The sequence below is a fragment of the Lonchura striata genome, chromosome 3, assembly GCF_050655825.1.
Source record: "Lonchura striata isolate lonStrDom1 chromosome 3, ASM5065582v1, whole genome shotgun sequence".
Classification (NCBI taxonomy): Eukaryota; Metazoa; Chordata; class Aves; order Passeriformes; family Estrildidae; genus Lonchura; species Lonchura striata.
The window spans coordinates 85,372,820-85,395,480 of record NC_140705.1 but is presented as its reverse complement, the minus strand read 5'-3'; the positions used below and the strand labels follow the sequence as shown (position 1 = coordinate 85,395,480).

Here is a 22,661-nt window from a genome sequence, read left to right as displayed (position 1 = left end):
TCCTCTATACCTCAGCTGGCAGGCTCAGAAGATGGTGAGGGCTGGCATCCTCACTGCTGGCCCTGGATGGGGAATAATGGCTGTGTAAGAGGCTGTTCTTTTCCTACCCTCTTGATAGAGAGATGATGAGATTATTCACCATGGTTGTCAATCTAACACCTTTCAGCAGCAGGAATTCTGTTTAGAATAAAACAATAGACCCAAAGTTGATAATCAGATGCAAATTATGTACCAGTATGCAGAATATAAAGATAAGATTTGCATAAAATGTTTGTGTGACAGCAGCTAAGTATCCCTAATTTTTTCCCAGAAGGTATCAAAGAACAGAAAACAATAATTCTTCACCCAGCTCATCTCCCCTCTTTTACCACAGCCCTCAGCCTGAAGTCCTTTATTTGAAGGCAGACACCTTTATCAGAGAGGTGCCCCCTTTCCTTCCTACCTGATGAAGGGAGAAGCCTGCTGCAAGGAAGCTCAGGTCAGGCTTGGTGGCAGAGACTGTTTCTTTCCTCAGGAAATCTCTTTTCCAGAAGGGGAAAACATTATCTAAGAAGGTGAAATGAATTTGCTACCGCTCTTCTGTATTTACTGAGCTTGTTCAACAACTGCTCCTTATGGAGCTCAAAATAGTCTTTTGAGGATAGGAAACATCTCAGCTTCAATCCAACATCTATGTCTTCTGTACAAAAAAGCAATCCAGGGTGCCAGTGCTGGCATAGTTCCTCTTTTGCAAGCAGGCAAGATCTTCTCACACTGTGGATGTTCTGGATGTTCTTTGGCCAGTTTCCAGCTCAAAACACTCTCCTTCTGCTTCCACTGTTTGGTTGAAGTTTTGGGCCTGTGTTGCACAGGGGCTACAGTGTCTCTCAGAGCCAAAGGGGACTATTCACCAGTGCTAGCAGGTAACCTGCAGGTTTCAGTGTGTTAGCCAAACCCTGATGCTCTGCACTGGGGATACTTGGGTGCAGGTCTTCCCAAGGAGAGCAAACAAGATAGCTTCAACGTGGGTGTCCTCACTGGCTCCTACTCTGCATCTCGGCCTCAGCTGAGGACTTTCGGTGCACCACTTGGAGGATGCCAATATCACCCTTGCTTGGAGACTGTAGAGATCCCTCCTGCATGATGCCAGCCAGCCACGCTGTGCTGGTCAGAGCTGGCCACACCTTGGACACTGGGAAAAGTAAGTGCAAGGGAAAAGGGTGTTCTTAGGATGTAGATTCCTACATCCTGTGTAGGATGTGTGACTCTTTTCAAACCCTGAAGCAGTGTCAAACAAACAAAAGGGAAAAACTGGGGTTCTCCAGAGATGCCTGTACACACACAAGTCTGACTCATCTGTGGCTGCCCAGAGGCCCCTCTGTCAGATGGAAAAGAGCTGAGCTGTGGTAGCTGCAGCAGTGGCTGCAGCAGCAGCTGTGACCTATTCTCGTAATTCATTGCCATCTGCTTCTCCCAGTCAGAATCTATAGCTATTTTCCTCCCACCAGACGGCTAAAAACATGCCTCAATTTTTGTCTTCCATGCAGTATTTTATTTGTAATAGTCCTGGACCTATCTTAATTACAGTTCACCAGGGAATTGTAGAGCAGTCTCACCTTCTCCAGGTCTAGTTCCACATATTAGCTATTTTCTTCCAACAATTGTAGATAGGTACAGATGTAGCCTCTCTCTTCCTCTCCCTTTCTTTTTTTTCCTGTCTCTCTCTCTCACTAGATGTGTGTATATATGTAAACCAGGGAAAGAAACAAAAAAGCTGATGCTTGAAACAGATTAGTTTGCATTAGACAGCTGACCAGCTGTCTTAAAGAAGGCTGGATATTGGGAATTCAGCATTTCCCCTTTGTCTGATTGTCTCTATGTCTTAGAAGATTAGAATTTGGCATTTTGAGTCACTCATGACAAGTCTAAAAGTAAAAAAAATTACCCTGTGACATAAAATCAACCTATCCTTTCCTTCCTTGGCTTCATAAATGTGCCTTTTTCATTTGCATCACTGTTTACTTATGTAACACAGACGGATTGTGGCATTTTTCATCACAAAGCATTTGATAAAGTACTTTACAAGAGGTAATACAGTGGGTTGCTCTGGATGGATAGTGTGCCCCAGACTACAAAACTTCCATTAACTGACACTGTCTTTGAACAACTCCACTGACAAGTATTTTGTATTCTTTCTGCCATACAAAATATTTTTAGATTGGTATTAACCTCTCTGTGCTTGTGTGGGTGGATGCATGTGTGTGTGTACATTATTACCCCTGGTACTAACAACTGCAAAATGTACCTGCTCGTTTTGCTTTATAAACAAGCAGAATGTACTGAACATCAGTGAGCTCTGTGCTGAACACAGGACAGGCTCCGTATCTATGAGGAACAAGGAATCCCAGCTATGAGGAATGTATAGTCATGCATTCATGTTACTGCTTTTGAAATGTAAGAATGAGGTTACAATCTGTTTCTCTTCTAAAGGCCCATTTCAGTTCCTCTACAATTTTGTCTTGTGAAATGTGTTTGGCTTGAAAAAGACCAGGCTGGCTCTGAAAGCAAGCCAGAATATTTGTGCAACATCTGAAGGAGAGCTTATCAAACAATATTGGAATGGTAGTTTATTAAAGATTTAACCCCTCTGACATTTTCATTTTTGTTTACTGTTTGTTCATATCCCGCTAGCTCAAGGATATACTGTTTATTGTCCTTCAGATTTTCTGTATCATTAATTCTGACTGGAGGCTCCAGCAACAGCTGTATTTGAAGAAACTAGGTTATAATTGAGAGAAATTATTAATGATTTTGTTGATGCCCTCTTACTTTCTTATTGATTTCACTGGAAATCAGCATCTTGATAGTATTCCCATGGAGTTCAAATGGAAAGGGGCCATATGTATGACTGTCATGATCTCCTGGACTTTAGCTGTGTGTGCCAAGGGCACAGAAGTCCTCTCCTGCTTGGGGTGAACAAACCACCCTCATTCCCAAGACTCCCCTTTCTACCCTGGCCCAGTGAGATTGCATTATATATAGTGACTGCAGTTTATAGGGCAGAAGAATTTGTTTTCTATGAGATAGCTCAATTATCTGCATCCTTCCATAGAAGTAGGAGGCTCTATTTGTAGCTATAAGATCATGATTCCAGACTCAGCTTTGCAGATATGAGTTTCTCTACCTTATTACGGACAGGGCTGGTTTCAAGCACAGGCAAAGCTGTTGGCTGCCAAAGGCAGGAGCCTGCCAGGGGCTACCAGCAGCCTAGTTTGCTTGGCTGGAAGAGGTGGGGATGGCTGTGGCTGCAGCAAGCATGACCCCACTGTCCAGCCTTTCCCCTCCAAGCTGCATGCTATAAAAAGGATAGAGAATAAGAAGCACATCTAGGGAGGGACCCACTCTGCTGCTGCCACAGAGTTGACTTGCTTGCCCAAGGGTGAAAATCTTTGGGTTGCAAAATTAAATTTTACCTACCCTGATGATAAGCCTTGAGCCAACTCTGATTAGAGGTATATTCACCTTCTTCTATTTTGACTACAAAGAGAGGCTTATTGAAAGGTTGATTCTGATCCCTGCTAAGAAAAAAAGTAAAGGAGAAAGACAACAAAATTCTTGCCTCAAGATTTTAGAGTTAAGTCTTACTTTCTGAAAGTGTTACTTGAGGAGGAATATTTTGGATCTAAAATAATTTATATTATCTCCACTGCAATATGTTAACCACTTTTTCGTGAGCCTCTCTGAGTCCAACATAAACACATTATCCTGCAAAATCTTAAATAAAGGTAGGTTAGACATTGTTTCCACAAGAGGCAATTTGCTAAATCAGGGATGATAAATGTAGAACTGCGGTTTAAAAATGAAATGTGATCCTCTAGGCCAACAAACAAGAGGGGGAAAAGTACTCATATGATACATTTTTATTGGTAATTTCTTGATTAATCAATGCTTATTTTCCAGAGAGAAAGGCATCTATTGGTTCCTGTAAAATTTTTTTTTCAGGTATCTTTTATCAATATGTCTGCTATTTTTAGGGACTCAGAGGTACATGGGGAATAGAGAAGAGTACGTAACATGAGACACCTCACACAGGATGTTTGGAGCAGGGATGAGCTCATCCCCTGTCAGCTGCAATGACCCAACTCTATGTTACTCCCAAGACCAGGTGTGCCCAGGGCAGCTGGACTGGATCTTCAGGCACAAGGAAACACTTTTCACTTATTCTTTCCTGAGACTTCCCCTTTATATCAGCCCTTCCAACCCCACTGGCTTCATTGCAAAGGCAGGGCTGTAGGGGAATTAAGACTGGGTATGAGGGAAGTGAGGGGTGCACAAAGGTGGAAGGGAGAAACATAAGGGCTAGCTGGGCAGAAAGAAGGGGCAGAGCTTCCAGGTCCTGGGGACCCTGCCCAGCCTCCCCCCAGCATGCCTCCCCTTGCCATACCCAGGACCACATTTCAGCCCAATCAGGGGCCACCAGTCCCTGCCCCAGGAAGCAGTACCTTCTTCATTCCAGCTTTCCCCAAGCTTCAGTTGTCTACTTGCTCCCAGCATCTTTTCAGCAGTCCTTGTTTCTCCTTCCATGCTTCAAGCTGCATCAGTGCCCCTCTTTCATCTCTCTCCCAGGCCATATTCCAGCCCCTCCTTTCTCTGTCCACTCCATTAACTCCTGAGTCAGTGCTGCCTGACTCCCCACTAGCTCCTCCCTCTCACCTGGATTTTACTGGTTTCTCCCATCCTTCCTGAAGCTGGCTGGAGTGTGACACCTGTCTCCCTCATTCTTCATGCCAAAGACCAGGAAAAATCAGAGTGGGAAAATCAGAGACATCTATTCCTCAATGTCAGCATTACATACCATTAAACTTTCCAGGAAGTCAGATATTGTGGTCTACCTGCAAATCTGAGGGCTGCTGAAGGGCTGTAAATCTGATTCCAAATGGGTTTTGTTCCTTCAGAATACTGGTTTGTGCATCCTGATGGAATATGGCACTGCTCTGTGTGAAATAGAAATGAATGGTTTATTATTGACTTATCAGAAATCAGTACTGAGGTTGTTCCTCACAATGCACTTTGATTAGAACAGGAGGTCAGACCAGCGTTTCCTTCTTTCTCTGTAATCTAAATTATTTTGTCCATCTGAAAATTATGCAATTTCCCACTAATTTTACTGATTGACAGAGCTAATAGGGAAATCTGTTGCTGCTGCTCAAAACCCTCAACTGATCTCTCTGGGGAAGTTCGGATGCAGGGGTTGGTTCAGCAAGGAGAAGCACCTCACCCTTCAGCAGAGAGTAGCCACCTGGGGAGCTGCATAGACAGACTTCTTTGGAAACCCACAGGGTGAGTGTGCAACACTTCAGACATTAATTGATATGCCTTAAAACATTGTGTGACTGCTAAGCCCCTAGAGGGAGGTTGCAACAGAGGGGATTATGTTTTTAAGCTTTAGGAAAAGGTCACCTAAACAATATGTAAGTCAAGCCCTACCTTGGCTCCAGTGGCCCTGCATTTGGCTTTACCTCAGGCTGTCACTCCGTATCATAGTCCCCCCCATCTGTAAGGTACCAAGCAATGGAGTGTGGTAAGGCTGGCTGCTCCCGACATCTTCAAGGCTCGGTACAAGATCACCCATGTGCCCAGCACATCACTCTGGAAGCAGCAATAGCAAGAGTGATCAAATTCCCTGACTTTAGTATCAGGCTAGCATTATTAGCTCTTTTTCTCTTTCTTTTGAGGACTAGATGTAACTGGGAAATCAATCAAACTTCAACCTCTGACAGCCTATGAAGAGTGGAGAAGGTGGAGGTCCCCAGCAGGTTGTATGATGTGGCATTTCTTTTGTCTGAAAGGCAGGAAGAGGAGAAATGTCTTGGTTCCACATGCTCGATAACTTTCTTGGCATAATGAGCTAGCCAGCTAATAAGCAAGTAATTATACATTGGAATACACAGTTCAGTGGCAATACTGTCTTCTCTGCAGCCATGCTGAGAAATGAGGCAAGAAAGTACACTGTTCCAGCTCTGCTCATCTCTGTCTCAATCTCTGAGTTTGGGTGAGTCACACCTCAGCTCTGTGTTTCAACCCCCTCCTCAGACAGGGGAGTGCTCCTTCATGTTTGCTTTTGATCAGAGTTGCAGCTCCTGGCTCAGACAGCCATGCCAGCAGAAGCCCTCTGTGTGTGTGCAAGTTCCCTTGTGTTGATTGGAAGAAGTGAGGAGATGGGTGATCCTGGCAAGAGCAGCTCTCCTGGTAAGCTGCCTCCCCAGGAGCAGTGTTTCAATGCTCTACAGGACTCACACACCTGTCTTGTGTCCCCACACAGCCCCAGCCCCAGCTTCTCTAAAATGATCAGAGCAACTCCAATGAAAAACATGTTTGTAAATGGGGTTGGTTTTTCTATCATTTCCTCTCAGTACAGTTTTTCTGTTAATTTCTTGCATGTAGCATCTAGTGTTAGTTTTACAGTAATGGTTCTTCTAACTGAATTGCTGTACAATTGTATTATAAATATGTGAAGTTTAAACAAGGTATTTCACCATGGATTTACTAAAATGGATCAATTTACAGAGGGAAAACAAGGATTCTTCTGTGCCTTAAGGATGTGAGAATATTTAAGTGTAGAAGCAACATGGAATTGTGTTTCAGACTCACCCTAACTGTAAAGAGGGAGCAGCAATCCTTGGTGTGTGTGTGTATGTGTGTGTGTGTGTGTGTGTGTGTGTATGTGTGTGTGTCTGTGTGTCTGTGTGTGTCTGTGTGTCTGTGTGTATACATAAGAGGTTAACAAAAAAAAATATCACTGGATCAAGTCAAGTCAAGTACTGCAGCAGTGGCAAACAACACTTGAAAACGAAGAGGCAATAGCAACATTTAAGGGTAACTCATAGACTGTATATAATATCCAACAAATAAACTACTTCTGCACAATTTAACTGTAGGGGCTTTATTTTCAAACTCACTTAAAGCAGCTTAGCCTTGTTTGCTGCTTTTGCACCATGGGCTAGATTTGGGTCATGAGAAGGGAGTGGCTTTTAGATTAAGTCAGAGGGGCTAACTACCCATGATTTTCTTTGTGTTCTGCATTTCTCAAAGCACTTGGACTTCAGGCATCCAAGTTTTCTTAAAATAATACAGGATCAAAACACTGAGATGAAATAATGTTTTTATACAAGTGGTGTATGTGCAGAGACTGCTGAGGAGCACAAATGAGAGCTGAGAGACCCTGTCCTCGCAGATGAGCTCAGAGTATCCTCCCTCACGGAAGTAAGATTTGCAGCCGTCTATCCCTCCAGACCTCATCAGCTTACAGAGCCAAAGCAAGGAAGTTCAGTGGCACTGAGACATGCATTGCCCAGTAAAGCAGCTCTTTGCATTCTCTCCTTAAGCCTGGAAACCCTCTGATGTATTCACCTGCCACCCTGAGCTATAGGTATGAGCAGAGCAAGGAATGACAGTGAAACAGGCCATATAAGTAATTTTGAATTAAAACATAAGTGTCCACATCCATCTTTGAGTGCCTCTGGAAGAGATAAGTACACAGGGACCACTATATTTCCAACAAGAATTCTGGCCTCAGGATTTCCAAAACTCAGGTCAAAGCCATGTTTATTTATAACACTCCTAGAAGGAGTTTGGGTAGAGGGAAGATGGATCAGGCTTGGAGAGTGGATTTGTGGTAGTGAAGGAAAATAGCAGTCGGCTGGAGAGCTGCCAAAAAAAAGAGTAGGAGGAAGCCTCCATCAGGCACTGGGCTGACTCAGGTATCCCCAGTCAAAACAGCCAGTGATGGCCATGTGAGCTGGGGACTACACACCCATTCTCCTGGGTGGAACAAAGCCCATCCCAGCAAAGGTCTGACTGCCCAAGCTGTTCAGACTGTGGCAGCACACATTGGCTTTGACAGCTACGGATTTCAATCTTTTCATTGTTGTGTTGCAGTGAGAAGCTGGGGGAGAACTGTACCTCTGAACAGCAGGGTATGGTTCCCCAGGAAGCAGTGGGGCTCCTTTAGGCATTAAATGGGATGTTCTTCTCTGCAGCCTGCCTGGCACACTGTTGGATCTTTCTGCAACCAGCTCTGCCAGCCTCTTGTGGTCTGGGATGGATGGTGAAGAGATATTCTGGCAGAAAAATAGTTTATTCTGCAGCTACCTTTTAATATCCAAAACACAAATGCTCAATTCTTGAAGTGAGGGTGGCTTCCTTAAAGGACAAAAAGAGACCGAGGAACTTCTTGTGTGTTAAGGCACTATGTGCTGATAGGATCAGCTTCCCAAAAATGAGTGTGGCCACTGGGCTACTGAAGTGAGCACATTAGGTGGGCACTAGCTGCCACTAGGCAGCTAAGTGAAAACACTAAGAGTGTTTTCTCAACAACTAGAGGTGTCAGGACATGTGAGCCACAGCCTCACCTGAGTGCTTCCACAGAAGTGGCTCTGCAGGATGGCTTTCTCTTCTCATCAGAGAGACATGATGTGCTGTCTATGACCAAAGGCTGCCTCCACCAAGGCCTAAACAGGCAGGTCCCAGCTAAGAGTTGTATGAGCCAATAAACCATCCCCATGCTGTGAGTGGTGTTTTAAACCCCTCAAGGGAAATTCAAGTAGCACATTCTCCTGGGAATGCTGACAACTGGTTCAAACACAGCCCTGTGGATGGAGGCATCTACTTCAAGTGTAGCTCCTTTACTGCCACCTGCACCACCACCTCCACCTCGGGGCAGGGATCACATGTTTCAGATCAGCTGCCTGGCACTGACAAAAGCTGCAATCTATGCACCTTTTGCTTGTAGTGGCACAGGGCATGAACAGCGGAGAATCGTGCTTGAACCCTTTGTCTCTTCCCTTTGTGAAAAAGTATCCCTCTCCACCTCAGTCTGGGAGACGCAGACTAGGAGAGGACACTGAGGCAATAAAAGGAAGTGGAAAAAATGACGAACAGGTTCCTTTGACCATCACCAGCTTGACATTTTCTCAACTCGCTTTTTACACATGAAAGGGAGGGTAGGACAGAAGAAGAAAGCATGAATGTAGAAGGAGAAGCAGGCAGAAGAGAAAAAAGATCAAAGAAAAGGTGAAACAAGAAAAGATGTTCCCAGTGATGCTGAGACACTTGTCTGCACCCCTATACCAGCCCAAATCTGTCCTAAAGCATAAGAGGAAAAAAACCCAATCCAGCAGGATTTCTGTCAAACTAGATATTTAGGCTAAGAAGCATAGAGATTGGTAGAACATATTGTGTTAAAAGCCTCTGGGTTTAGTGCACAAGCAGGGAGGGAGGAAGCAGGGAGGGCATGGGGTGAGCACTTGAGTGAGGGAAAGAAGAGTGGCCACACATTGAGATCACAGGGGCAAGGGATTACAATGGCTTTCAAATAAGCTTTAACCAAGAAACAGAAGTGTGTCAAAGTATAGTTGGGTGAAGGTAGAAGGCAGGAATAGCAGAATCCAATACAATAGCAACCAGCTGTCAGAAATCCTGGCACAGCCTTGTGACTAACAGCATCTGGGAAGTACAGGGAGGAAGGGTTGTAAAGCCCAGGTAGGATGAAAACCTTGGGTTAAGAATAGAGATGGACTCCCTCTCCATCACTCCTTTCAGTACCAAACACTATCTGTGACGAGAAGAGATAATCAAAAATGCAGAGAATACACAAGAGGCTCAGAGGTACCACTAGTGGTGTAAAATGCATCTGGGAAGAAAGTGAGCATACCATGGGTCTATTCCCTGGAATCGAGATGAGAACTGAGGACAGCAAAGGAAAACCCTTGGGATTTATAGCCCTATCTTGGCATGCTTCATACTGAAAGCAGGAGATACCCAGGAGAATCTAGGATTTCAGCATCACCAGCTTGGTGTTATGAATAATGGGAAACACTGCCCTAGGCCAGGGGAATTTTTTTGCACTGAGATTCTGATTCCAGCATTTCAGAGTGACAAACTAGGATTTTTGAATATTTTTTTTGCAGTTTTCCTGGGAAGACCAACTAAACAGAAAGAAAATTGACAGTAGAGAGTTCAGCTGCATCCTGTCATTGTATCTTTGCCCAGCTTCTCATCTTCCAGGAGTTTGTGTGTTGCAGAGTACTTGGTGCTGTCATGTCTAGTTTGTTTGCAGCAGTTCAAGGGGGCTCCCATTCCTCACACACACCAGCTTTCCCTTGCCTTTCCCAGTTCCCCCTTTTTAGAAACTTTGCTGCCCAATTTTGCTGCCTCAGGTCAGACAGTTGCCCTGCTCCACACTGCTGCAGAACCTACCTCCTCTAGCTCAGAAGCAGCACCGGAACACCTGTGTATGCTCAGCTCCTTGATGCAGACCTATGATGCAGTTAGAATTCCCTTGCTTTCCCATCTCCCTGCTAACATCTCTGCTGCAGTGCTACAGAGTCCTCCAGCTTTCCCCTTCCCAACTTCCATCTCTCCTGCAGCATTTGAAGTCACCCTGGCTTTGCCCATTGCCTCTAAGGTGCTCCATTATGTTCCGTTTCTACTCCTACTTTCTATTCTACTCCCTTTCACTAGGCATAGTGAGGGAAATGTTGCAGTAAAGTTTCCATATATGTGTGGAAGGAGGAAGGGGAGGAAGAGATCAAACTTCATAGATCCTGGAGACATTCTTGCATGGCCTGCTGCGAAGGAAATGAACAGGAAAGAGGTGATAGAAATGTCAGGCCACAAGGTGAAGAGATCACCGGGGCCCAGAGACAGTTACATCATCCCAGAAAAGAATGAAATGACAGACTGCACCCGAGTATAGCATGAAAACATTGACACAGAGATAATTAATGTTCCTGCAACTGGACCTTGGCCTCACACAGCTCTTCAATCGCTTCCTGCCTGGTGTCATTGCTTTATATGATTTGCTCTCTTTGAACACAGCAGCTCTCCCAGAGACTGTCTACCTCTTAACAGAGCTGTGAAATATAGGTGATGGAGTATGTATAAATATTTCAGAGACCAGATTCATTTGACAAGTCGGGTCTTGAGAAGTGACCAGAGACATTGACTCCCAGATGGAAAGACGGGACAAATATGTTCTGTGGAAACAGTCGGGGGGGAGCAAAGGCATTCTTCATCTTTGCTTTCTGACAAGTAGAATCACTACAGGGTGTGGTTTCCCTATAACAAGTAGCTTGCTTAGCAAGTGTGCATAGGAGTGCTGCCTTGCTGTCACCCATTGGAAACTCCATAATTATGAATGCTATGATTTATTAGGCCTTAAGCAATAATTATTAATTACCTTATTTAGCAAATGCAGTTATGTTCTTGGGTTTTGGCAGTATTTTTTCCTACTCCGAATATACTTTGGCAGTTTACTTTGAAATTCATCTTTCATAAGCATTTGTGCGAGTGAAACATGAGCATGTGCATTGAATACTAACACAAAAAAGGGGTGTGAAGCATACATTTTTGGATTTTTTTTACTCATTAGACAGATACGTAATTCATACTCATTCAAACACCAAGGCACTATTCCATAATTTAATGAAAATCCCTGAAAAAAAAAAAAAATGGAACACATAAGGGCTACACATAAATATCCTTATTTCAAAATTATGCATAGAAAAGAACAAGACTCATGTCTCCACAGTTTTATTTTATCACCATAAAGCTTCCTGGATCTGCAAACATCTCTTCATCTTGTTTTCCTTGGGTTGCCTTCAGCCTGCTTTGTGGAGATGTTGACAATTTTATTTTGTCTCACTATCATCAGGTCCTGCTTCTCCTCATGCCATGGCAAAGGGCTTGATCCACCTGTACTTCTGGTGCTGGCTGTCTCCTTCTACCTACACACCCTTTATTAACGCTTCAACCACCCACTGCAGGGAGGAATAAATCCTTCTCAGACAAGGGTTTATTGTATTAAAGAATAAATTTGCTCATATCAGGTGCTTTCACAGTTGCTCTGCTCTATGCTATCAGCTATGGAAAAGGCATCTTAAGAGTGTGAAAACCACAGTTTCTTGGCAAATACTCCCTTAGTTATAACAAAAAGAAATACAAGGGAAACCTAAACCACCACAAAAACAAACAAGGCAGTTTCATACTGGTGGTATCCTGGTAAGTGAAAGAATAGAGTCCAGTGGGAAATTGCCTGCCATGCCTTCCACGTGCATGGATGCTGGGCACGGGGCGGGGGGACTCTGGGCTCTACGGTGATGGTGTTCTGTCTGTATCGCTGCTCTCTTCCTGGTGCATGTTACTGCTTTTCTCTTTCTGACTGAGCACCGTTTACAATAGAAATAACTACTTCCTAATTAGGGGCTATACCTATTAATTGATCGTTTGATAGAGCATGACTGAGCAACCAGTCGCTCTTTGGGCCATATCTTTTGATTTTTTTTTTTTTAATTACTTTTTAATCCAGGGAGTGACCTGTTCACATGACAAATCAGTGCCTGCCAGGTCCCGCATCCCTCGTGAGCTGCCGCGGGGAGAGGGCATGGATGCAGAGCCGCGGGGCAGGGCCGGAAGCCCCCGGGGACAGCGCGCCAAGCACACGCGTGGCCGAGGCGGGGGCGCGCAGGGGCCAGTCCCGAGGAAGAGCCAGAGAGGACACGCTGTCGCTAAGGGACATCCGCATCATCCCGTACACGGGAACCCCAGCTAAGCCATCGCTGGGGAAAAGGCGAGCCGGAGCCCGGCACCCGGGAGCAGAATGCGCCGCTAAGAGGGGTTTCCACGGCGCTGGCTCTGCTTTGCGGTCTGGCTCATTGCTATGGACCCGGGACAGGCACGAGTGGGCTCGCCAGCTCGGGGGCAAGCAGGTCTAGGCTTCCCAGAAGCAGTATTTTATCTCCCTAGCAAAGCAGCGGGAGATAGAGATGGTAAAGGCAGGGCCCCGCGTAGCCGGCGCTGCCGGTGGCGATGCTCGGGGCTCGCTCAGCATCTTCCTCCTCCTCCCGGCCTCTCGGCCGGGCCCTACGCGGGGGCACGGGGAGCGGGGCATGCACAACTTCCCCGCTCCGGGTTTCACGTCGGAGCATCACCACGGCCCGGGCCGGCAGTCCGGCGAGTATCGCGGCCCTCGCAGCCGCGCACCGGGCTGGGGCTCCGCACAGCACCCCCGCCCCGCAGGAGCGCCGCGCCCCGCCGCTCCTCCGCAGCATGCACAGGGCAGCCCCGCCAGCCTGCAACCTACCCGGGGGGGGGCCAAAAACTTTGCTGGCACCAACGAGCACCAGCACGGGAGACACCCCGGAAACCTGCGCTGCCCCCCATCTCTTGGCATCTCAAGTCCCAGCCGGGAGAAGTCGACCTTGCCGCGAGGGTCCTAAAATGAGAGTACCCTGGACTGACAATCGGTCTCCCGCCCGAAGCAAGTCCCTTTTTCTCCGGTCTTGTCTATCATTGGGTCTTTCTGCGGTCTTGTCTATCATTGGGCCGGGGCGAGGCGTGGGGAAGCTCGCAGAATTGGGTAGGAGGCAGGGCTCTCCCATCACACCCGTTTTAATTGGCTTTTTTTTTTTTTTTTTTTTTTTTTAAGAAGGGGATGAAATGATGGAGAGGGTGGGGGAAAAACCTGAAAAGCCAACAGAGTAGAAAATAAGGCGAGGCTGGCAGACCCGGCAGGCAGGTGTGAGGCGCCCTCGGGCCAGCCCCGCTGGCGGGCGCGGGCAGCCCCGGACGCCCCGTCGGGGGGCTGTGGAGCGGAGTGGCCCGGGGCCGGTGGGGAGCGGTGACGTTCCCGGCAACTTCTGCAGATTTTGGAGCTTCAGGAAACAGCGGTGGGGTAGAGTCCTCCTAAGCGGTTTCCAGCTGGCATCTGGCAGGAGTAGCTACACTTTGTCCATCTTCTTGTCCCGCATTGCCGGCTCCCTTCCAGTTGCAGCCCGTTAGTTCCCATTAGGAGCTCCGGCAGCCGTCGAGGGAGGCACGGGCCCCTGTACAGCTGCAAATCCTCTGTGAGGCGGGCGGAGCAGGCGAGCACGGAGGCGACGCACCCGCACGAGGCTGGCACACAACATCAGGGAAAGTTTTGAAGGGCGAAGGACCTGGCAGGCTGGGGAGGAGGCGAGGAGAGCCCGGCTGAGCTGCAGGCGCTGCAAGGGTGTGTGGTCTCTCTGCTCCTCGGTTGCTTCTCCCTTCAGGCTGGTTGGGGCGGTGCAGTGCAGCTGAGGGAGCTCTTGGGAGCCGCTTAAAAAAAAAAAAAATCCTTCCTGGATTTGATTAATTACAACAATCCCCTCCTCAGAAGGTCTGGAAAAGAGGAGCGAGAATCACCTATCCCTTCCTCCGCCTTTCAGCAGCTGGCTACTACTCCCCACCCTCGCTTCCCCGCTCTTTCTCCACCTCCTTCTCCTTCTCCCCGTCCGCTCCAGGGGCTGCGGCCAGAGCCTCGTCAGGAGGAGGGAGGGTGAAGACTCACTCAAGTTGGCCCTAGTTGGCAGCACTTTGGGCAGCGTGGGACTTGGGGCAGAGCTCGGCAGCTCCTGCGGAACAAAGGAGCCCGGGCTGGCCCGGGTCCTGATCCTGCCCTACCCGGTGTCGGCCCGGTGCCCCTGGCCTTTCCCCGTACCCCGAGTGCGGGCGCGGCTGCCTGTTCGCCTGGAGATCCCCGAGCAACCTGGAGAGGGGAAGCGGTACTCCGCGTTTCTGCCCTTCCTGCCTCCTTCTCTCGCTCTCTCCCTTCCTCCTTCCTTCCTTTCTTTCTTTCTTTCTCTCTATTTTTTTTTTCCTCCTAAATTTTAAATTTTACCCTCAGGTGGCCCCTGTGTGGGGGGTCCCTTCCTCCGCCCGAGGGGCGCCGGTTCCCTCCGCGGAGCGGCGCGCATTGGGCGGCGTTTCGGGAGGCTTTCGGCTGCTCCTTGCTCCCCCGCCGGATGCTGCCTGAGCTGTTTTGGCTGTTTTTCTTCGCCGGCGATGAAGGCTCTGCCTTGAAGATGGACATGATCTGGTTTTTATTCCTGTCTCTGGTGCCCGTGTACATCAGGGGACAAGGGGTGTACGGTAAGACACGTTGTCGCTGTTTGCGAAGGAGGGGTGGGGGGAGAGGGCGCAGACGGCGGCGGTGGGATCAAAGTTAAAAAGCACCTGCAGGAGAAAGTAAATGACGCCGCCGAACCTCGTCTCAGCCTGAGCGGAGAGACTGACGCAGCAATAGGGCTTCCAGCGCCTGTAGCCACTTCATAATTTCTCGCCGTAACCTCTGGCCGCCTCCCATGTACGAGTCCGCCGGGATGGCACGGAGGGACCGCCGGCGGGACTGCCGCCGGGGGAGCGACTGGAACACCGGCCCTGCCTCCCCTCTCCCCACCTGCCTCGCGTGGGGACGCCACGCTGATGTCGGCGGGGGCGGCTCTGGGAGCACTTCCGAGTTGTATTTTCTTCGGGGCAGGGGGAGGACAGGACGGAGGATCCCTTCGCGGCGATGCGCTTGCGGGTTTCTTTGGTCTCAGGAGCACCGGCACGGGGAAGCAGGCAGAAGGGCCAGCGGACTGCCCGGTCGGGTTCCCTGCGTACCGTGGGCTGCTCACTCCCGCCACGGGCACGGCTCCAGCCGGCTTGGCTCCCCACGGTCAGCCCCGCCAGGCTCCCCGTGGGGACGAGGCGAGGCTGGTTTTGCACCCCGTGGAACTTTGCGCCTGATTTTCTTCTCAAGGTGGTGGACATGGGTGGGTGGTGGTCTGTGCCAAAGATGATACCGAGTTGCTTGATTCCCCCCCCCCCCCCCCCCTTTTTTCCTATTATTATTTTTGCATTCACGGAGCTTACTTCCTCTCCTTGTTTGCAGGCGAGCTCGGGCGGTCTCCTCATGAGAGGTTTGGCTTCCGCAGCCCCTCAGTGCGAGGGCAAAGGCGGGGGATGACACCCGGTGCCGCCGAGCACAAACCCCGGGCTGAGAGAGCGCCTTGGATTTACTTTAGCCAGGCGTGCAGCCCCCTTTCCCTCTCCCAGCCCCCTCTGAATTCTTGCTTTACAAGATCTGCATTTCCAATACACTGGGGAAAAAAATAAATAAAAGCAACCCACAAGTCTTGTCTCTCATAACAAGCCGGCTTTATCTTGGCTTACAAATCAATTGTGCATTGCTGTTAAGTCCTTCTGGAAGGCATGCCACTGCCTCTAACAAGCCAAGCTCTCTGAGCTCTGAAGAGAGACCCCAGTGAGAGAGTCCAGCCCCCCCCCCCCCCGCCCCGCTCCCTCTTTTTTAACAGCACGAAGCCAGTCTCTTGTGTGAGCTCTGGCAAAGATCAGTTCAGACTCACTGACTATGGGTAAGTCTTTGTAGGTCACTTTTTAATGATGTATTTCTTTAATGGAAACAATTCCTCCTTTCTCCTTGAGGACTGGGATGTTGAGTCTGGGTCTGTTTTATAAAATAACCATTTTAAATAGAGGATGTTTAGCTTCCTTTATTTTTTTTCTTTCTTCTCAGTAATGTGTTTTCTCCCAGTCTGCATATCCAGATGAAAATTGTATGACCCTTGAAAGGCTGGAAAGATTAGGAGTAGAATGAGTGTGTGGTACAGAAACCCGGTCAGTGCATATAATTTAATCTTTTGAAACAGGTAATCTGCTTCTAGCTGAACTTTTATTATTTCACTTCAGTGTTTTGCTGCTGAATAGCTAGCTGTCAGTTGCTGTAGAATGGACTCACTGCTTAGGATTATAGCAAGAGGGACTGAGCTTAAAACCAGGTTTGCTTAAATGTGCTTTAGAGGGTTGTCTGTTGTATTTTTTCATACACTTCAGTGAACTTGCATTTGACAAAGTTGCTTCTATTAGATCTTCAGAATAACTTACTGATGTTATTGTCTTTTTTTCTCAGAGAGAGATTAAAGAAAGTGCAGATGCATACATACACTAAGATGAAGGCATCCTTTTAAGCCAAAATGGTCTACTACTTCTATCTGTTCACTTACTTAACTACACAAAGGGGAAATCTAGTGTCTTCCTTCCTCTTCCCACCCCTACCTCTTCAAACTATCAAACAACAGGAGCCTTAATACACAGATGTCACTGAGTGCAGCCCAGAGCAGTGTCTTATAGAATCAGCACGCTGCAAACTTGAACGGTGACTAATAGTTTTCTTATTGTCTTTCCAATTCTGCCTTGAGTCCACTACCCTGGGCTGATTTAATGCTTTCTCCAGCCAGCACTGTTTCTTTGGATGTGGGATTGCTGTTACTTATGGCTCAAGAAGAACTTGATTAGTACTGTTATACGTGCAAAAATAAATAAAAAGCAGGATTAGAAATTAGTCCCACTGCTCCCCCTCCACTCGGGTTTTTCCTCTGTACTGGTCTCTTGCCATAGCTTTAAGCTGTACTTCAGCATTCTGTGTTGTGAATGTCGATCTCATGTGGCACCTAATGTAAAAATTATGGGAACTCATGTGTCACGGTTCAGATCTCTTTTCCTGCCTTTTCGTATTGGCAACAGAGACTGGGGGAGGCATCTATATGGGTCTATAAATATATTTTGCTTTAGCAAATCTCCAGAGATTAAATCAGATTAAACAAGATAAAGTATCCATGTGATGTACCCTTTAAATAATATACCCACATGGATGCACAAAAGACCTCTGTCTGGGAGAGCAGAGTCGTTGGAGAGGTTTATTGAGATGAATGGTATAAATAAAATGTGTATAAGGGGGAAGGAAAGAAGCATTTGCAATTGAGGTGCAATTTAATTAGGAGTCAAGGTGATTTTGCCTGCTACCTGAAGAGGCTTGTTATATAAATTGGCATTTGTTGTAATGACTGAAGTGTGTCTGAAACCCTCTTCTCATTAGCTGATCCTATTCTTTCAGCCTTGTTGCAGTGAGACAAGGCTGGCCTGATGGGGAAGGCAATTGAGCAGGCTGCCAAGAGACAACTTTTATCAGCCTTTTGTGCTAGCCTATTTCCCAGACTGCATGTGCTTTTCAGTCCTGGTGTGTTAATGCTGTTGGTCAAGATGAGAAGCCAACTGGAATAGATCTCTAGAAAATGTCAGAATTGAGGAGGAGGAAGGAAGAGGTAGGGAGACAGGGGACTCGCCCTTCAAGGCTTGGAGTTATCAACACTTAAAGACTGAGAGGGGAGGACTGGGGTGTGGTGGTGGTGGCATTCAAAGGGAAAAACATGCCTCTTGCCTCCTACTCTGTCTTCTAGACTCTAGGACTTGGGTAGCTCTGGTTTGGTGTGCACAGTGCTGCTGCTGTGCTTGCTCCATGTGCAGTGTATAATTATCATTTCTGGGTTGTCTTGCAATTAGAACAGTCCCACTGATCAGCAGCATCCTTTCAGGCAAAATAAGTGGGATGTTTTGTCCCCTGCCTCTCTTAATTCAACTGCAGAAAAGACATTATAGGAATGTGTGTGGTGAGGGGCTACATACAGCAAGGTGATGGAAATGTTTAGGCTGGGCAGCAAGGAAAGCTGCCTGGCCCAATGATCAGAGGGGGCTGCACTTGAAACTGGTGGGGTGAAGTATTTGGAGTGTCAGGTAGTCCTGCCCTGGCCTCAGAGGTGGGGAATAAATGACCCGTAAGGCTCTTTGTTTTAAGAGACACCATCACATTGAATAATCCCTGAAATGCCACTACAGACAGCAAAAAAAAACCCTCAAACAAGCAAAAAAAAAAAAAAAAAAAAAAAAACAAACAAACAAAAAAAACAAACAACAAAAGAACCCACAAACAAACAAAAAAAACCACAAGAAACCAAACCAAACCAAACCAAAAAAACCACAAAGCAAATGAGTGGAAGACTATTTTCTTGTGTCTGTAATGGAGGAGTGTCATAGTAAAACATATCTGGTGTTTAGGCTATAAACATCTACACTTTTTCATTTCATGTACACATGACATGATTTGTTTCCTGCTCTTTTTATCTGTTGCTTTTTTGTTTGTTTGTTATTTTTTTTAAGTAAAAACACTTTTCCTAGAGTTTTTTTTAATGTAGACTGCCTCACACCTTCTTGCAACCTATATACCTCCATATCTTCTGATGAAAGGAGCATAGGCTCTCTAATGTCACTTGGAGCCTGCTGATCTGAATCCATCCCTCTCACATGCCTCTGTCTAGAGTTGTTTTGTCAGCAGTAACAGGGGGCCAAGACATGGAGCTCTTTGAGTACCTTGCTGCCATTTCAGTGCATTGCTGGCTAAAGGAATGATAGAGCTGGCTCCTGTGAGCCACTTCTTGGCTGATTGTGTTGGGAAAATGCAATGCTTGAGCACAGTGGCCCTCCAAATTAAATATGTGTGTGTACACATATATACATGGATGTACAGACATCCTTTGTGCTCAATCATTTCTCTTTGCTGTCCAGCTCTTAAATCTGTGTTAGCTTAGGCTGTATAGTGTTTGAGGAATGAGTTTTCTAACTGGAGCACCATAGATGTTTCACCGATGGACTGGGTTGGTCCGAGATTTGCATAGTTCTTGATCAGCCCTTATAGGTCAAGGCATTAAATCTGTCCAGCTCAGTGCTTCAGAGTGCCTTGCTATTCTTCAGTTGTAATGTGTCAGATTCACTCTTCTGTGACACTAGAGCCTCTGGTTTTAGGTCAGGTCAGTAGCTTCACACACCAGATAAACCCTCAATTGACTTTAATATGCAGTACTAGATAACTGACATTATCCTCTTGACAGGTGGTTTGCAGCTTGCTGGATGAAGTCAAAATATTTCACTATAGGTGTCATCAGAAACCATCATCCTATGCTAATTTTTGTGGGAACATGAAGACAGATGTTGAATAATTTGACATGAGCAGCACAGCTTTTAAAATTATCATCCTGTCAAGTTCACAGTGGAGTTATATATATATATATATATATATATATATATATATATGTTTTCAGATGAGTTTGAAAGAGGGGGGCAGGTGGGTGTAGTAAGTGACTGCCAGTAAGTGGAAGATGCAGCAGAAGATGGCCCAGGAGATTCAAGACAGTAATTCAGTAGGGGCAGTAAGGGGTGCTGTGCTGCTGAGGCTGATGTTCTTATTTTGAAGTAAAGATAAAAATTATTTCCATGCTGGTAACTCAGGGATCTTGTGACACTTCCCAACCACCAGAAGCCCTACGGTTTTGCCTGTGTTTTGATGAGTTACTGCTATTCTACTTGCCTGAATAGCGCGATTTCAGGCTTCCAGTCCCTCCCTCCATACACACTGTGCTCTCTTGGTTCATTAAGCATAGTCTATTAGCATTAAGCTAAGAACAATGCCTGCATGGCTATGGCTTGTTCTCAGGAGGGCAGAGGTGGAGGGGGGGGTGGGGGAAAATTGCCTTCTGCCCAGTGGCAGTGTGCTGATAAAAGCAATAGAGAGAGATGCATTTCTACTAGTGAAAGACAGCTTGGGGTGGAAGGTGTTTCTTACTCTGTTCATGGAAATGTCCCAAGCCCTACCTGCAAAAGGCTTCTTTAGGTGGCATAAGGTAAGTCCACAGGCAGCTGGTTTGTGTGTGTATCTCTGGAAAGACAGTTCATTGGTGAAGTTCTCATCAGGTGAGATGTTTGTATTTTTTGTGCAGAGGGGTTGCTGTGTTGTGTTGTCAGAAGGGGTTGTGCTTTGCTGCGGGGAATACAAGCCCTCTATACAAGAGACAGTGGATAATGTTGGTTTGTTCTTGGAAAGGCAGTGGGTGCCCACATCTGGTGATACAATATTTGTTTCTTTAGGCCATACCTGGTAGCCCAGATCTTAGGTATACTGAAACTGTTAAGAGAACTTTGAGACCATTTCTGGTCTTAAGCAGTCAAGGTGAGCACACCAAGTGTGCTCCGTCAAATTGTACCCAAGTGCCTGTGTCCCAGGCACTTTCTGCTGATCATCATCCTCTGGTGTGGTACAGGTTTAAATTCAAAAGAGTAAGATGTGCCAGTGTCCCCTGGGCTTGTGGAGGAAAGCGGAGAGATGTGGCATTTACACCACACAGCAGAATGCTGATCTTGGAAGGCCTTCAGGATCTACCAGAGACAGTGATGTGTTGAGAAGTGGAAAAGGAGAATTTGTGTCTTTTATGTCTCTGTGCCCATGTTTAACTGGTGAGATCTCCACTCTTGTAGGATCCAAAGTACTTGGATTTGAAAAGAAAAAGAGATCTTATCTGCCCTTCATTTGGGGAAGGAGATTGAAGAAATGACAAAAAATTGTTTCTTATAGCTAAGCACTTGCCTACTGTTTAAAAGAAGAAATTAAATGTGCGACAACCCATGGAGCTGAGACTCAAAAGTACTGCATTAAAGAGCTAGGAAAGAGGTCGAGAAGTGGAGGAGAAAAAGGAGATCCTGGGCTACAGATGATCTGGTCTCAACGAAATTGAAGCGGGAGAAGGGCTGTTCCCACCAGGTTAGCTGGAATGGGAGGCCGAGAGCCTTTGTTCCCAGTGTCAGGGGTTTCTCGGAACGAAGGTTTAGACTCCCGCTTATTTTCCATGACTTCTGCTCACGGAGAAAGCGCCGCCGCAGGCGGTTCCTGCTTCCCCTTCCACCCGAGGAAGAGGCTGCCCGTCCTTCCCCGTCCTGCCGGCGGCTGCTCTCCAGCTGTGGCTGCGGAGCACATCTGGCGCGGCAGAGGGAGGCGTAGCGCGGCCCGGCGCGGGTGCCCGGCCAGCGCCCCTTTCCCGGGAGAGCGGGCCCGGGACCGCCTCGGAACACGCGTGGGGCGGCGGAGCGGCCGCGGGTGCCGGGCTGCACGGGGCGCGCCCGCAGGCGGCTCGTTCTTCCCGGGCCCACCTCGGCGGACTTCGGGCGGGACCCCGCTGTCCATCATCCCGGCGGCTTCCGGGAGGTTGTGCGGGAACGAGCGCCTGGGATGGAGCTGCCGCGTCCAGGTTTTGGCGCTGGCTGCCTGCGTGTGGCTTTGTATCTCTCCCGGGTTTGTTTTAGAATATGGAGCTCTGTCAAACTGTACCCAAGCACTACATAACCATACCCACTCCCTCTCCCCGCCTTTTTTTTTTTTTTTTTTTCCTTTACCATTTCCCCCTTTTTATTTGTTTTCTCTCTCATTCCACTCTCTCCTGGATTATGAACGGGCTATTCTTCTACTCCTTCTTTTCCATTTCCAAACAAGGATTATACAGAAAAGTGAGTGCTGGCCTCCTAAACCCTTCATTAGGCTTTCCCTCATTTTTTTTCTTTCTTTTTTTTTCTTAACATATCTGTGTAGCTGTTGTTTGGGAATTTTAGTTTTGTTTTGTTTGTTAAGGCTTTTGTTTGGTTGATTTTGGTTCTTGAAAAGGTAGAATTAAAGCAATCTGAATGATTATGAGGGAAGAGGGATACTCATGCATGGCCTTGCTCTGGGAGAGGAAGAAAAGACAGCAAGGTGATGTCTGACTACAGGGCTTTCAAATTCTCAGTTGAGGTCATTAGTGTTGCGATATACCTATAGCCTTGGTTCTGTGACACAGCAGAGCTGAGTGGCCCACAGCAGAGGTATAGGACTGATGCTGGTTCTTTGGCTCCTGGAAAACACGGCTCAGGGGCCCTAGCCTAGAGCAACATTGTGTTCTGAGCATTTTGGCTACCTGCAGGGAGTTGTTTGCACCACTGTATTTGCTACGCTGTATCCAAGGTCAGCTTCTCACTACTAAAGTTTTCGTTTTAATGCCGAAATCGCCCGTGGCTGGCAAAAGGAGACACCCAAAGTTAACCAGGGAAGTAGAGAGGTACCTGAATAGAAAGTATTACTTCTTTAAATTTTCCACTTTTTCTTCTAGACTAGACAATGTGGTTACTCC

At 47.1% G+C, this 22,661-nt stretch overlaps 1 protein-coding gene and 2 long non-coding RNA genes across 6 annotated transcripts in view; 2 read left to right on the top strand and 1 right to left on the bottom strand.

Annotated features, from left to right (window-relative positions):
* Positions 1-13,981: 13,981 nt before the first annotated feature.
* Positions 13,982-14,800, bottom strand: LOC110481684 (uncharacterized). Its single transcript, XR_013339689.2, has 2 exons — positions 14,678-14,800; positions 13,982-14,115 (listed from the first exon to the last, which is right to left on the bottom strand). It is a non-coding gene; the product is annotated as an uncharacterized LOC110481684 (long non-coding RNA).
* MDGA1 (MAM domain containing glycosylphosphatidylinositol anchor 1) overlaps positions 14,795-22,661 on the top strand; it is a 206,598-nt gene continuing 198,731 nt past the window's right edge. For 3 of the 4 annotated variants that reach the window (XR_014953850.1, XM_085575600.1, XM_021550430.3), the window contains exon 1: positions 14,795-14,928. Coding sequence is in view for 3 of the 4 variants with exons in the window: in XM_085575600.1 (XP_085431726.1) it covers positions 14,802-14,928 (127 nt within the window). In the remaining variant the exon portion in view is untranslated. Of the gene's footprint in view, positions 14,929-16,169; positions 16,197-22,661 lie in introns of those variants that run through there. The other variant, XM_085575599.1, reaches the window with a different exon arrangement.
* LOC110481685 (uncharacterized) lies at positions 15,317-15,953 on the top strand. Its single transcript, XR_002467288.4, has 2 exons — positions 15,317-15,593; positions 15,713-15,953. It is a non-coding gene; the product is annotated as an uncharacterized LOC110481685 (long non-coding RNA).